At 46.6% G+C, this 12,836-nt stretch overlaps 1 protein-coding gene across 4 annotated transcripts in view; it reads right to left on the bottom strand.

The window, feature by feature from the left end:
* Positions 1-12,836, bottom strand: part of LAMA2 (laminin subunit alpha 2) — a 711,555-nt gene that overhangs the window by 69,721 nt on the left and 628,998 nt on the right. For all 4 annotated transcript variants that reach the window (XM_075203053.1, XM_075203052.1, XM_075203054.1 and 1 more), the window contains one exon: positions 4,017-4,176. In XM_075203053.1, the coding sequence (XP_075059154.1) occupies positions 4,017-4,176 (160 nt within the window). The remainder of the gene's footprint in view (positions 1-4,016; positions 4,177-12,836) is intronic.

The raw sequence follows: 12,836 nt of genomic DNA, 5'->3' as shown, positions 1-12,836 counted from the left end.
GGATCACAAGATTTATGGCCTGTTGAATTTGGATGCAGGCCTCTGTAGTACTCACGTGCTGCAGGTACATATGTACCTATCAGCACCTGCTGAGTCGGTGGATCGGGCAGCATTACAGCCGCTTGACCTGCCAGCTCTCTAAAGTGTTTAAAAATATATTGTAAAAAAAACAAACATGCGTGGTGTCTCCCCTTCCTCTAGGTTTTAACCCTAGTGCTGCCAGGCTAGTTCTGGGTGGGGTGAAATAGGGGCGGGGCATGAGGTCCCATCTGGTTTTACCACAACCATCATGAGCCTGGCAGCTCTAGGATCAAAACCATTAGGTTTTACATATAACTTACACTAGCCCCAAACAGGGTCTGACTGACCCGCCGGGTTATTCCCCGTTGGGCCTTGATGCCTGATAGCTCCGACCCCTTTGTTTGTGTGGGGAGCAGGGTACTTTAAAAAAAAACAAAAAAAAAACCAAAACTTATTTGATTGAAGTGCCAGCGCCCCTCCTCCATTTGCACTGAATGTCGTGACGTCATCACGCCCAACATATTCAGTCAGAAGCGGCGCGGAGAGGAGCCAGCAGGCAAGGAAGAAGACAGAAGAGAATGAGAGAAGAAAAAAGAAGAAATAATCCAATAAGAGAGCAAAATGGCACAGAGTGATGAAGGGCAGGGGACAGAATGTCACAAAGTGATGAAGGGGGAAAAGGCATGACAAAGAGTGATGAAGGAGGGAGCAAAAACAGCATGGTACAAGGTGATGAAGGGGAGCCAGGAGAAGGGGGGAAAAAAAGCAGCATGGCACAGTGTGATGAAGGGGTGCCAGGAGAAGGGGGGGAGCAAAAGCAGCATGGCGCAGTGTGATAATTGGGGGCCAGGTGTAGGCGGGAGCAAAAAAAGTATGGAGGACACAGTGAGATCATAAAGGGGCACAGCGTGGTGATGAAGGGGCACAGTAATGTGTGTGTGATGGCACAGGGGGCTTGTGGCAATGTAATGTGTTTGATGACAGAGGGGGGCTTGTGTCAATGTAGAAGGTGTGTGTATGGCAAGGGAGCTTGTGGCAATGTAGTGTGTGTGTGTGTGTGTGTGTGTGTGTGATGGCAATGAGGCTTGTGGCATTGTAGTGTGTGTGTGATGGCAATGAGGCTTGTGGCAATGTAGTGTGTGTGTGATGGCAATGAGGCTTGTGGCAATGTAGTGTGTGTGTGATGGCAAGGGGGCTTGTGGCAATGTAGTGTGTGTGTGTGTGTGTGTGTGTGTATGACGGAAAGGGGCTTGTGACAATGTAGTGTGGGTGTGAGTGATGGCACAAGGGGCTTGTGGAATGTGGTGTGTATGTGTGATGGCACAGGGGGCTTGTGGCAATCTAGTGTGTGTGTTTGAGGTAGGTGGTGGCTAATTAATGGGAGCTATTTTGATTGTGGGGTGATGGTGGGGCAATTTAATTTTAACATGGAGACTATTAATTTAAGATGGGGTGGTTTAGGGGCTATTAATTGAATGTGGGGGTGAGTTTGGGTAGAATGAGGTCTACTTATTTAATGTGAATATTAATTATTTAATGGCAGCATTGGTTGCGGGAAATAGGTATATTTATTATTCGTAAATGCTATTTATTTATTGCTGGGGCTTTTTGGAGGGAGGGAAATAGGTTTATTTATTAAATGGGAATACTATTTAATGTTGGGGTTGGGTGGAGGGCTATAGATCTATTTATTAAATGGGAATACTATTATTTTAATGTTGGGGCTGGAGGAAGGTTTAATTATTAATTGTGGGTACTATTGACTTAACGCCGGGGCTGGGTAGAATTTTTTAAATGTACCTATTTTTTTCCAAATAGCCCCACCAACATTCCAGGATCCAGACAAGCCGCAACTAAAGAAACCAGCAGCCACAGGTGGTGAAAGGGACAAGAACAGGTTAGAGAGACCAGGATAGTGTGTCAAATGTTCTGATTCTAGTGGGACAATCCCAATTTTTGGTGACTGTTATGCCCAATCTAAGGGGCAGGTCAAGACTGTGTACTGTTTATATACACATTGCATTCTTTATATACTACACTATGGTGCTAGCTGTCTTTAACTTATAAATAACTAACTTTCCACTTCTATAATATTACTGTTTTTAATAACTTTGTAATTTAATATATTATGATGTTACTTAATCTTGTTACTTTGCATTTTGTGTTCTATCTAGATTAGCATGTTGCAACTACACTGACTTGATTGGAGATGATTAAACAAGCAAACAAGTCGGACAAAAGAGGTCCAATTGCATTTAATTTAGCAAATTTCATTATCATGTACTGCTATGACTATTCTTGTTCACATAATTATATAAAACATCCCTTTACAGGTTACATTTATATGCAGCACCTGACCCTGTCCGTTACATCTAGTATGTATTTGTATCTTTGCAGTTGCTATGCAGCTATAAAATAATAATGCCAGTTGGGGGCTTAGTCACCAGGTTGCTACTTCTTAAAGGACACAAATGGTGCTCTAAAAATATATTGTATTAAAGTAACTAACAACTCCAGAGAAAACTTGGCCCTTTATTTTGTGCCCTCAGATTGACAAATTGTCAGTGATGTAAGAAGTCAAAATGTCAGTACATGCACAAAGTGTGCTTAAGCTTGGCTAATTACCCTGCCATCTGCCTCTGTTATTCAGCAGTGTACAAAGCACTTTTGTCCAACATTAGTTTATTAAGTTATCTTATAAAATTCAATTCTTAATGTTAGGCTTTCATACGCGATTGGATTTAATATTGTAAGGTATCATTTCTTAGTTGTATACTTACTCACAGAAAATATAATCTTTTATAATCATTAAGATATTATTTTAATTACTTTGGAAAAAATTATGAAATGATATTTAATTATAATTGCAGCACATAGGATAAATACACAATTGTCATTATATTTAATGTTTTATGATGTGGTGTTGCCATTTCCAGAAAAATCCATGAAACAGTATATGCCTTAGGGAAGAAGATGAGTGTCTAAATAGTAAATGTAAACAGACTCAAATTAATGAAATATTCAATATGTTAGTAAAGGCCTATTTTACAGAACATTTTTTACATTTTGTACTTTGAGGGTAGCTACAGTAATTTAAGTACTGTACTGTTAGTTTTCCTGGTGAGGGGGCAGGTGGGGGGACTCCTTCCCACTGCAGACATATTTTTGCTTATGATATAGTTATTTTATATATATAATTGTATTCATCTTTCAGTATGTTATGTGATCTATCATATAGGGCCTATAATCTAGAGGGATGCTGAGACAATAGGAGCTATTGGTACTTAAGTTAGCATGGGATTGTAACTGGTAGAACATGGTTTTGAGAGAGTGCTTGAAAGATTGAAGGTTCGAGGAGAGTCTGGTCAGGCAGGGTAAGGCTGTCTATATATGGGTAGCAGCGCAAGAGAATTCCTGGAGGCGGAAGTGAGAGGTGGGTATCAAAGAGGAGGAGAGTTGGTAGCTAGTCACAATTGTACCAAAACACAGAGAATAGTAGAGCTATGCTGTATCCAAGGGAAACAAAGTTTTCTAATATTATAGTCCTATCTGAAAAACACAGAAGGAACCTAGTAAAAGTTGCAGAAGGGGATGCAAAATCAATAACCTAAAGTCATCTGAAGGTGAAACCCCCTCTATGAGACTTAGGGGTATATTTACTAAACTGCTGGTTTGAAAAAGTGGAGATGTTGCCTATAGCAACCAATCAGATTCCAGCTATCATTTATTTAGTACATTCTACAAAATCACAACTAGAATCTAATTGGTTGCTATAGGCCACATCTCCACTTTTTAAAACTGCAGCTTACTAAATATACCCCTTAATCTAAACTAAATCTTCTACAGCAACACACCAAACAGGAATAACATATTAAAAAATACCAGACATATAATAAAAGTATACCATGTTTTCCATTGAAAGTCTGATTCATTTTACATGAAATAATAAAACATGACATCTTGATAATAAAATTAATTTAAAAATCTTTCATTACCTTTACTTTTCCAGTCAAACCACCAACAAAAAGCAGGGCATTTGCATCTACATCCAGAATGGTATAACCAGGCTGTGAGGTGGAGCTGTATATGCTGGGTACAATTGAGGCTTTAGGACCATCTAGCGCTTGCACTGAAATTGTTCCATTAATTCCTGACCTGAAATAAAACAGATAATGCACTATAAGAAAAACTGTATTAATTAATTCCTGATTTCTGGTTTACTTTATTAGGAAACCATTATATATCATTCCTCTTTTTGGTTTTCACATTGTTGTTTTTCAGTATTAATGAATAATTTGGCATTTACCTTGTTTTTATATTAGATAAGCAGAGGGGGGGGAGGGCTGTCAAGGAACAGGATCTCCTTGAAATATAAAACAAATCGCTCCCCAAGGATCCTGTCCCCTGACATCGTCTATATCAGTGTTGGCTAACCTGTGACACTCCAGGTGTTGTGAAACTACAAGTCCCAGTATACCCTTTCAGCAATAAGCTGCTATATATTGGCAAAGCATGCTGGGACTTGTAGTTTCACAACACCTGGAATGTCACAGGTTAGCCCACACTGGTCTATGTTTTCCAACACTTTGTCCACCCACTTGGGATCCAGTCCTGGGGACATAGTGTCGGGTGACATTTACAAAAGTGCAAAACATGATGTGGGGCTTCATACAGACAATAAAGATAGACTATACAACTGTAACAAACAGTAAATGTAGACATGTGTTTAGCCACGGGTGTCTGTGCAGATATATATTAATGTGCAGTTGTGTGTTGGGGGCAGGTCTGCTTTAATTTCAAATTGTCTGGTTTTCTCCTAAAAGAAAAAGCCTCATTTAAATGAATCATGATAGTGAGATGACAGCCAGATATCCTTTATTATATGTTTCACTTGTCTGTCTTTTAACATTTTTATTGAATTGGTTTAAATACACCTAAAATATGGCTGGATAAAAAATTTATGGGGAAAAATGCTTTGTGGGTCCCTACTAAATCTGTCTCCCCATGCTCTCCAGAACTTATATTTACACATTTACAAAACCCTCAGCAACACCACAACTTCATACACCAGAAATCTCATCTCAATGTAGTAATATTTTTAATGCAAATCTGAAATCATTAGTGATATACAGTTATACATAAATTATATGGCCAAAAGTATTTAGCCACAACTGTTAAGGGACAAAGGAGAAGATGGTGCAGGGGCATAGGTAAAAGAAGGTGTAAAGGGAGAGACATCTTAAGAATTCGAATGTCAGGGATGCAGCTATCATTAAACACAAGTAATAATGAAGAATGGAAATGCACAGAGGGGACAAGTGTTAAAAAAAATTAAAAATCAAGCCTTCATACTCCATTCACTTATATTTTCTATACCCCCACTCCTAAATTTCTGCTTCGACCACTGCCCTCTATTCCTGCTCCCGACTGCCTGTGTGAGCTGACAGCTGCTGATCCCTCCTCGTCCAGCGCGCCCAGTAGGAGAACAGAACACAGGATGCCATAATCAGGTAAGTTCATATATTTTCTCGTGTGCAATATGTTTTTAACCATCCTTTCTTGAACTGGGGACACTACAGCGTATCCAATAATGTTTAACACTATGTATTGCTCATTATTGTGCTGTAATGTTTTTTGCATATTTATCTGTACAGAGATTTTTAATTAAGAGGAAAAAACATTGCTTGTCATAAATTTTATCTGTAATTGTGTCAATATATCTATTTTTGTTTGCATTGTAAATGATGTATTAAGCTGCTCTTGGGACTCACACTCAGTATCTGATATGCTGTACCAATTTTTATTTGTGAATGAGTTTTTGTCTGAGCTTTACTAATGATTTGGGGGCACTACTATGGCATAATGTTATTTGGGGTCACTATTGTGGCATAATATGATTTGGCGGCACTGTTGTGACATAATATGATTTCTGGGCACTACTGTATGGTATATGTTTTGGGGGCACTACTACGCCATAACATGATTTGTGGGCACTTCTGCATGACCAAATATGAATTGAGGGTAATACTATGTGGCATAATATGACCTTGGGGCTCTATGATGTGGCATAATATGAACTGGGCACACTATGGTGTGGCATCATATGAACTTCTGCCAAAGGCAAGTCTTTCATTGTTGAATATGATGGGAGCCCAAAGAAGTTGCTGTATCGGGGCCCAAAATTCCTCTTGTCAGCCCTGCCTGTGAGTCAAGGGGGTAGACGTCTCCAGGTAAATAATCTAAATGTTTCCTATCTAATCAAACTGATGGATCACATCCAATTATTTCTCACCCACCTCCTCTATCCCCCTTAATTTATATACTGTGTTATTTAAAATGAATAGAAAAGACGCATATCCAATTACTGTAGTAAAACAAAAATATTTTTCTCTGACATTTTGCTGTAGATGGAAATACTTTTAATGTGGCCGTGAGGGTTCAACTGATCATTCAATAGTTCTGTTTTTTTTAGATATATGTTAGTTTTATTTCATGTGGAATGATTCATGAAAATTCTGCCATTACTATTTAATTGAGGGAAAAGGGTACCTGTTACCTATATGTGTGTGTAAGTACTCTGTTCGTTGTTGCTATTTTGTGGGAGATTTGAAAAAAGCAAAACATTGTTTCCTACAGTGGCGTCTGTATAATTGGTGGTATTGCTGTTGTATGGGGTGGCGTGGTGGTGGCAATGTTGTAGTGTGTTTGGGGCTAAGTATTGCTAATAAGTAGGAGAGGGTATTGCTATAACGTGGGGGGTGATGCCGGTTGCTGTAATGTGGGGAGTCATGCTGGACGCAGTAATGTGGGAGGTGATGCCGGACGCTGTAATGTGGGAGGTGATGCCGGATGCTGTAATGTGGGGGTGATGCTGGATGCTGTAATGTGGGGGTGATGCTGGTTGCTGTAATGTGGGGGGTGATGCTGGTTGCTGTAATGTGGGGGGTCATGCTGGACGCAGTAATGTGGGAGGTGATGCCGGACGCTGTAATGTGGGAGGTGATGCCGGATGCTGTAATGTGGGGGTGATGCTGGATGCTGTAATGTGGGGGTGATGCTGGTTGCTGTAATGTGGGGGGTGATGCTGGACGCTGTAATGTGGGGGGTCATGCTGGACGCTGTAATGTGGTGGGTGATGCCGGTTGCTGTAATGTGGGGGGTGATGCCGGTTGCTGTAATGTGGGGGGTGATGCCGGTTGCTGTAATGTGGGGGGTGATGCTGGTTGCTGTAATGTGGGGGGGTGATGCCGGATGCTGTAATGTGGGGGTGATGCTGGATGCTGTAATGTGGGGGTGATGCTGGTTGCTGTAATGTGGGGGTGATGCCGGTTGCTGTAATGTGGGAAGTGATGCCGGTTGCTCTAATGTGGGAGGTGATGCCAGTTGCTGTAATGTGGGGAGTCATGCCGGACGATGTAATGTGGGATGTGATGCCGGATGCTGTAATGTGGGGGTGATGCTGGTTGCTGTAATGTGTGGGGTGATGCCGGTTGCTGTAATGTGGGGGGTGATGCTGGATGCTGTAATGTGGGAGGTGATGCTGGATGCTGTAATGTGGGGGTGATGCTGGATGCTGTAATGTGGGGGGTGATGCTGGATGCTGTAATGTGGGAGGTGATGCCGGTTGCTGTAATGTGGGGGGTGATGCTGGTTGCTGTAATGTGGGAGGTGATGCCGGTTGCTGTAATGTGGGGGGTGATGCCGGTTGCTGTAATGTGGGGGGTGATGCTGGTTGCTGTAATGTGGGAAGTGATGCCGGTTGCTGTAATGTGGGGAGTGATGCCGGACGATGTAATGTGGGATGTGATGCCGGATGCTGTAATGTGGGGGTGATGCTGGTTGCTGTAATGTGTGGGGTGATGCCGGTTGCTGTAATGTGGGGGGTGATGCTGGATGCTGTAATGTGGGAGGTGATGCTGGATGCTGTAATGTGGGGGTGATGCTGGATGCTGTAATGTGGGGGGTGATGCTGGATGCTGTAATGTGGGAGGTGATGCCGGTTGCTGTAATGTGGGGGGTGATGCCGGTTGCTGTAATGTGGGAGGTGATGCCGGTTGCTGTAATGTGGGGGGTGATGCTGGTTGCTGTAATGTGGGAGGTGATGCTGGATGCTGTAATGTGGGGGTGATGCTGGATGCTGTAATGTGGGAGGTGATGCCGGTTGCTGTAATGTGGGGGGTGATGCTGGTTGCTGTAATGTGGGGGGTGATGCTGGTTGCTGTAATGTGGGAAGTGATGCCGGTTGCTCTAATGTGGGAGGTGATGCCAGTTGCTGTAATGTGGGGAGTGATGCCGGATGCTGTAATGTGGGGGTGATGCCGGATGCTGTAATGTGGGGGTGATGCTGGATGCTGTAATGTGGGGGTGATGCTGGATGCTGTAATGTGGGGGGTGATGCCGGTTGCTGTAATGTGGGGGGTGATGCCGGTTGCTCTAATGTGGGAGGTGATGCCGGTTGCTGTAATGTGGGAGGTGATGCCGGATGCTGTAATGTGGGGGTGATGCTGGATGCTGTAATGTGGGGGTGATGCTGGTTGCTGTAATGTGGGGGGTGATGCTGGTTGCTGTAATGTGGGGGGTCATGCTGGACGCAGTAATGTGGGAGGTGATGCCGGACGCTGTAATGTGGGAGGTGATGCCGGATGCTGTAATGTGGGGGTGATGCCGGATGCTGTAATGTGGGGGTGATGCTGGTTGCTGTAATGTGGGGGGTGATGCTGGTTGCTGTAATGTGGGGGGTCATGCTGGACGCTGTAATGTGGGGGGTCATGCTGGACGCTGTAATGTGGGGGGTCATGCTGGATGCTGTAATGTGGTGGGTGATGCCGGATGCTGTAATGTGGGGGTGATGCTGGATGCTGTAATGTTGGGGTGATGCTGGTTGCTGTAATGTGGGGGTGATGCCGGTTGCTGTAATGTGGGAAGTGATGCCGGTTGCTCTAATGTGGGAGGTGATGCCAGATGCTGTAATGTGGGGAGTCATGCCGGACGATGTAATGTGGGATGTGATGCCGGATGCTGTAATGTGGGGGTGATGCTGGTTGCTGTAATGTGTGGGGTGATGCCGGTTGCTGTAATGTGGGGGGTGATGCTGGATGCTGTAATGTGGGAGGTGATGCTGGATGCTGTAATGTGGGGGTGATGCTGGATGCTGTAATGTGGGGGTGATGCTGGATGCTGTAATGTGGGGGGTGATGCTGGATGCTGTAATGTGGGAGGTGATGCCGGTTGCTGTAATGTGGGGGGTGATGCTGGTTGCTGTAATGTGGGGGGTGATGCTGGTTGCTGTAATGTGGGAGGTGATGCCGGTTGCTGTAATGTGGGGGGTGATGCTGGTTGCTGTAATGTGGGGGGTGATGCTGGTTGCTGTAATGTGGGAAGTGATGCCGGTTGCTCTAATGTGGGAGGTGATGCCAGTTGCTGTAATGTGGGGAGTGATGCCGGACGATGTAATGTGGGATGTGATGCCGGATGCTGTAATGTGGGGGTGATGCTGGTTGCTGTAATGTGGGGGGTGATGCCGGTTGCTGTAATGTGGGGGGTGATGCTGGATGCTGTAATGTGGGAGGTGATGCTGGATGCTGTAATGTGGGGGTGATGCTGGATGCTGTAATGTGGGGGGTGATGCTGGATGCTGTAATGTGGGGGGTGATGCCGGTTGCTGTAATGTGGGGGGTGATGCCGGTTGCTCTAATGTGGGAGGTGATGCCGGTTGCTGTAATGTGGGGGGTCATGCCGGACGATGTAATGTGGGAGGTGATGCCGGATGCTGTAATGTGGGGGTGATGCTGGTTGCTGTAATGTGGGGGGTGATTCTGGTTGCTGTAATGTGGGGGGTGATGCCGGTTGCTGTAATGTGGGAGGTGATGCAGGTTGCTGTAATGTTGGGGGTGATGCTGGTTGCTGTAATGTGGGGGGTGATGCCGGTTGCTGTAATGTGGGAGGTGATGCCAGTTGCTGTAATGTGGGGAGTGATGCCGGACGATGTAATGTGGGATGTGATGCCGGATGCTGTAATGTGGGGGTGATGCTGGTTGCTGTAATGTGTGGGGCGATGCCGGTTGCTGTAATGTGGGAGGTGATGCCGGTTGCTGTAATGTGGGAGGTGATGCTGGATGCTGTAATGTGGGGGTGATGCTGGATGCTGTAATGTGGGGGGTGATGCTGGATGCTGTAATGTGGGAGGTGATGCCGGTTGCTGTAATGTGGGGGGTGATGCTGGTTGCTGTAATGTGGGAGGTGATGCCGGTTGCTGTAATGTGGGGGGTGATGCTGGTTGCTGTAATGTGGGGGGTGATGCTGGTTGCTGTAATGTGGGAAGTGATGCCGGTTGCTCTAATGTGGGAGGTGATGCCAGTTGCTGTAATGTGGGGAGTGATGCCGGACGATGTAATGTGGGATGTGATGCCGGATGCTGTAATGTGGGGGTGATGCTGGTTGCTGTAATGTGTGGGGTGATGCCGGTTGCTGTAATGTGGGGGGTGATGCTGGATGCTGTAATGTGGGAGGTGATGCTGGATGCTGTAATGTGGGGGTGATGCTGGATGCTGTAATGTGGGGGGTGATGCTGGATGCTGTAATGTGGGAGGTGATGCCGGTTGCTGTAATGTGGGGGGTGATGCTGGTTGCTGTAATGTGGGAGGTGATGCCGGTTGCTGTAATGTGGGGGGTGATGCTGGTTGCTGTAATGTGGGGGGTGATGCTGGTTGCTGTAATGTGGGAAGTGATGTCGGTTGCTCTAATGTGGGAGGTGATGCCAGTTGCTGTAATGTGGGGAGTGATGCCGGACGATGTAATGTGGAGTGTGATGCCGGATGCTGTAATGTGGGGGTGATGCTGGTTGCTGTAATGTGGGGGGTGATGCCGGTTGCTGTAATGTGGGGGGTGATGCTGGATGCTGTAATGTGGGAGGTGATGCTGGATGCTGTAATGTGGGGGTGATGCTGGATGCTGTAATGTGGGGGGTGATGCTGGATGCTGTAATGTGGGGGGTGATGCTGGATGCTGTAATGTGGGGGGTGATGCCGGTTGCTGTAATGTGGGGGGTGATGCCGGTTGCTCTAATGTGGGAGGTGATGCCGGTTGCTGTAATGTGGGGGGTCATGCCGGACGATGTAATGTGGGAGGTGATGCCGGATGCTGTAATGTGGGGGTGATGCTGGTTGCTGTAATGTGGGGGGTGATGCCGGTTGCTGTAATGTGGGGGGTGATGCTGGATGCTGTAATGTGGGAGGTGATGCTGGATGCTGTAATGTGGGGGGTGATGCTGAATGCTGTAATGTGGGAGGTGATGCTGGATGCTGTAATGTGGGGGTGATGCTGGATGCTGTAATGTGGGGGGTGATGCCAGACGATGTAATGTGGGATGTGATGCCGGATGCTGTAATGTGGGAGGTGATGGTGGATGCTGTAATGTGGGAGGTGATGCTGGATGCTGTAATGTGGGGTGATGCTGGATGCTGTAATGTGGGGGGTGATGCTGGATGCTGTAATGTGGGGGGTGATGCCGGATGCTGTAATGTGGGGGGTGATGCCGGTTGCTGTAATGTGGGAGGTGATGCCGGTTGCTGTAATGTGGGGGGTGATGCTGGTTGCTGTAATGTGGGGGGTGATGCCGGTTGCTGTAATGTGGGAAGTGATGCCGGTTGCTCTAATGTGGGAGGTGATGCCGGTTGCTGTAATGTGGGATGTGATGCCGGATGCTGTAATGTGGTGGTGATGCTGGTTGCTGTAATGTGGGGGGTGATGCTGGATGCTGTAATGTGGGGGTGATGCTGGATGCTGTAATGTGGGGGGTGATGCTGGATGCTGTAATGTGGGAGGTGATGCTGGATGCTGTAATGTGGGGGTGATGCTGGATGCTGTAATGTGGGGGGTGATGCTGGATGCTGTAATGTGGGGGGTGATGCCGGATGCTGTAATGTGGGGGGTGATGCCGCTTGCTGTAATGTGGGAGGTGATGCCGGTTGCTGTAATGTGGGGGGTGATGCTGGTTGCTGGAATGTGGGGGGTGATGCCGGTTGCTGTAATGTGGGAAGTGATGCCGGTTGCTCTACTGTGAGAGGTGACGCCGGTTGCTGTAATGTGGGGGTGATGCTGGTTGCTGTAATGTGGGGGGTGATGTCGATTGCTGTAATGTGGGGCGTGATGCCGGTTGCTGTAATGTGGGATGTGATGCCGGATGCTGTAATGTGGGGGTGATGCTGGTTGCTGTAATGTGGGGGGTGATGCCGGTTGCTGTAATGTGGGGGGTGATGCTGGATGCTGTAATGTGGGAGGTGATGCTGGATGCTGTAATGTGGGGGTGATGCTGGATGCTGTAATGTGGGGGGTGATGCTGGATGCTGTAATGTGGGGGGTGATGCTGGATGCTGTAATGTGGGATGTGATGCCGGATGCTGTAATGTGGGGGTGATGCTGGTTGCTGTAATGTGGGGGGTGATGCTGGATGCTGTAATGTGGGAGGTGATGCTGGATGCTGTAATGTGGGGGTGATGCTGTAATGTGGGGGGTGATGCTGGATGCTGTAATGTGGGGGGTGATGCTGGATGCTGTAATGTGGGGGGTGATGCCGGATGCTGTAATGTGGGGGGTGATGCTGGATGCTGTAATGTGGGAGGTGATGCTGGATGCTGTAATGTGGGGGTGATGCTGGATGCTGTAATGTGGGGGGTGATGCCGGATGCTGTAATGTGGGGGGTGATGCTGGATGCTGTAATGTGGGAGGTGATGCTGGATGCTGTAATGTGGGAGGTGATGCTGGATGCTGTAATGTGGGGGTGATGCTGGTTGCTGTAATGTGGGGGGGTGATGCC

This window comes from Mixophyes fleayi, chromosome 3, assembly GCF_038048845.1.
Source record: "Mixophyes fleayi isolate aMixFle1 chromosome 3, aMixFle1.hap1, whole genome shotgun sequence".
NCBI classification, from domain to species: domain Eukaryota; kingdom Metazoa; phylum Chordata; class Amphibia; order Anura; family Limnodynastidae; genus Mixophyes; species Mixophyes fleayi.
Note: the sequence above shows the minus strand (reverse complement) of the source record. Positions and strands in the feature narration are given on the sequence as shown.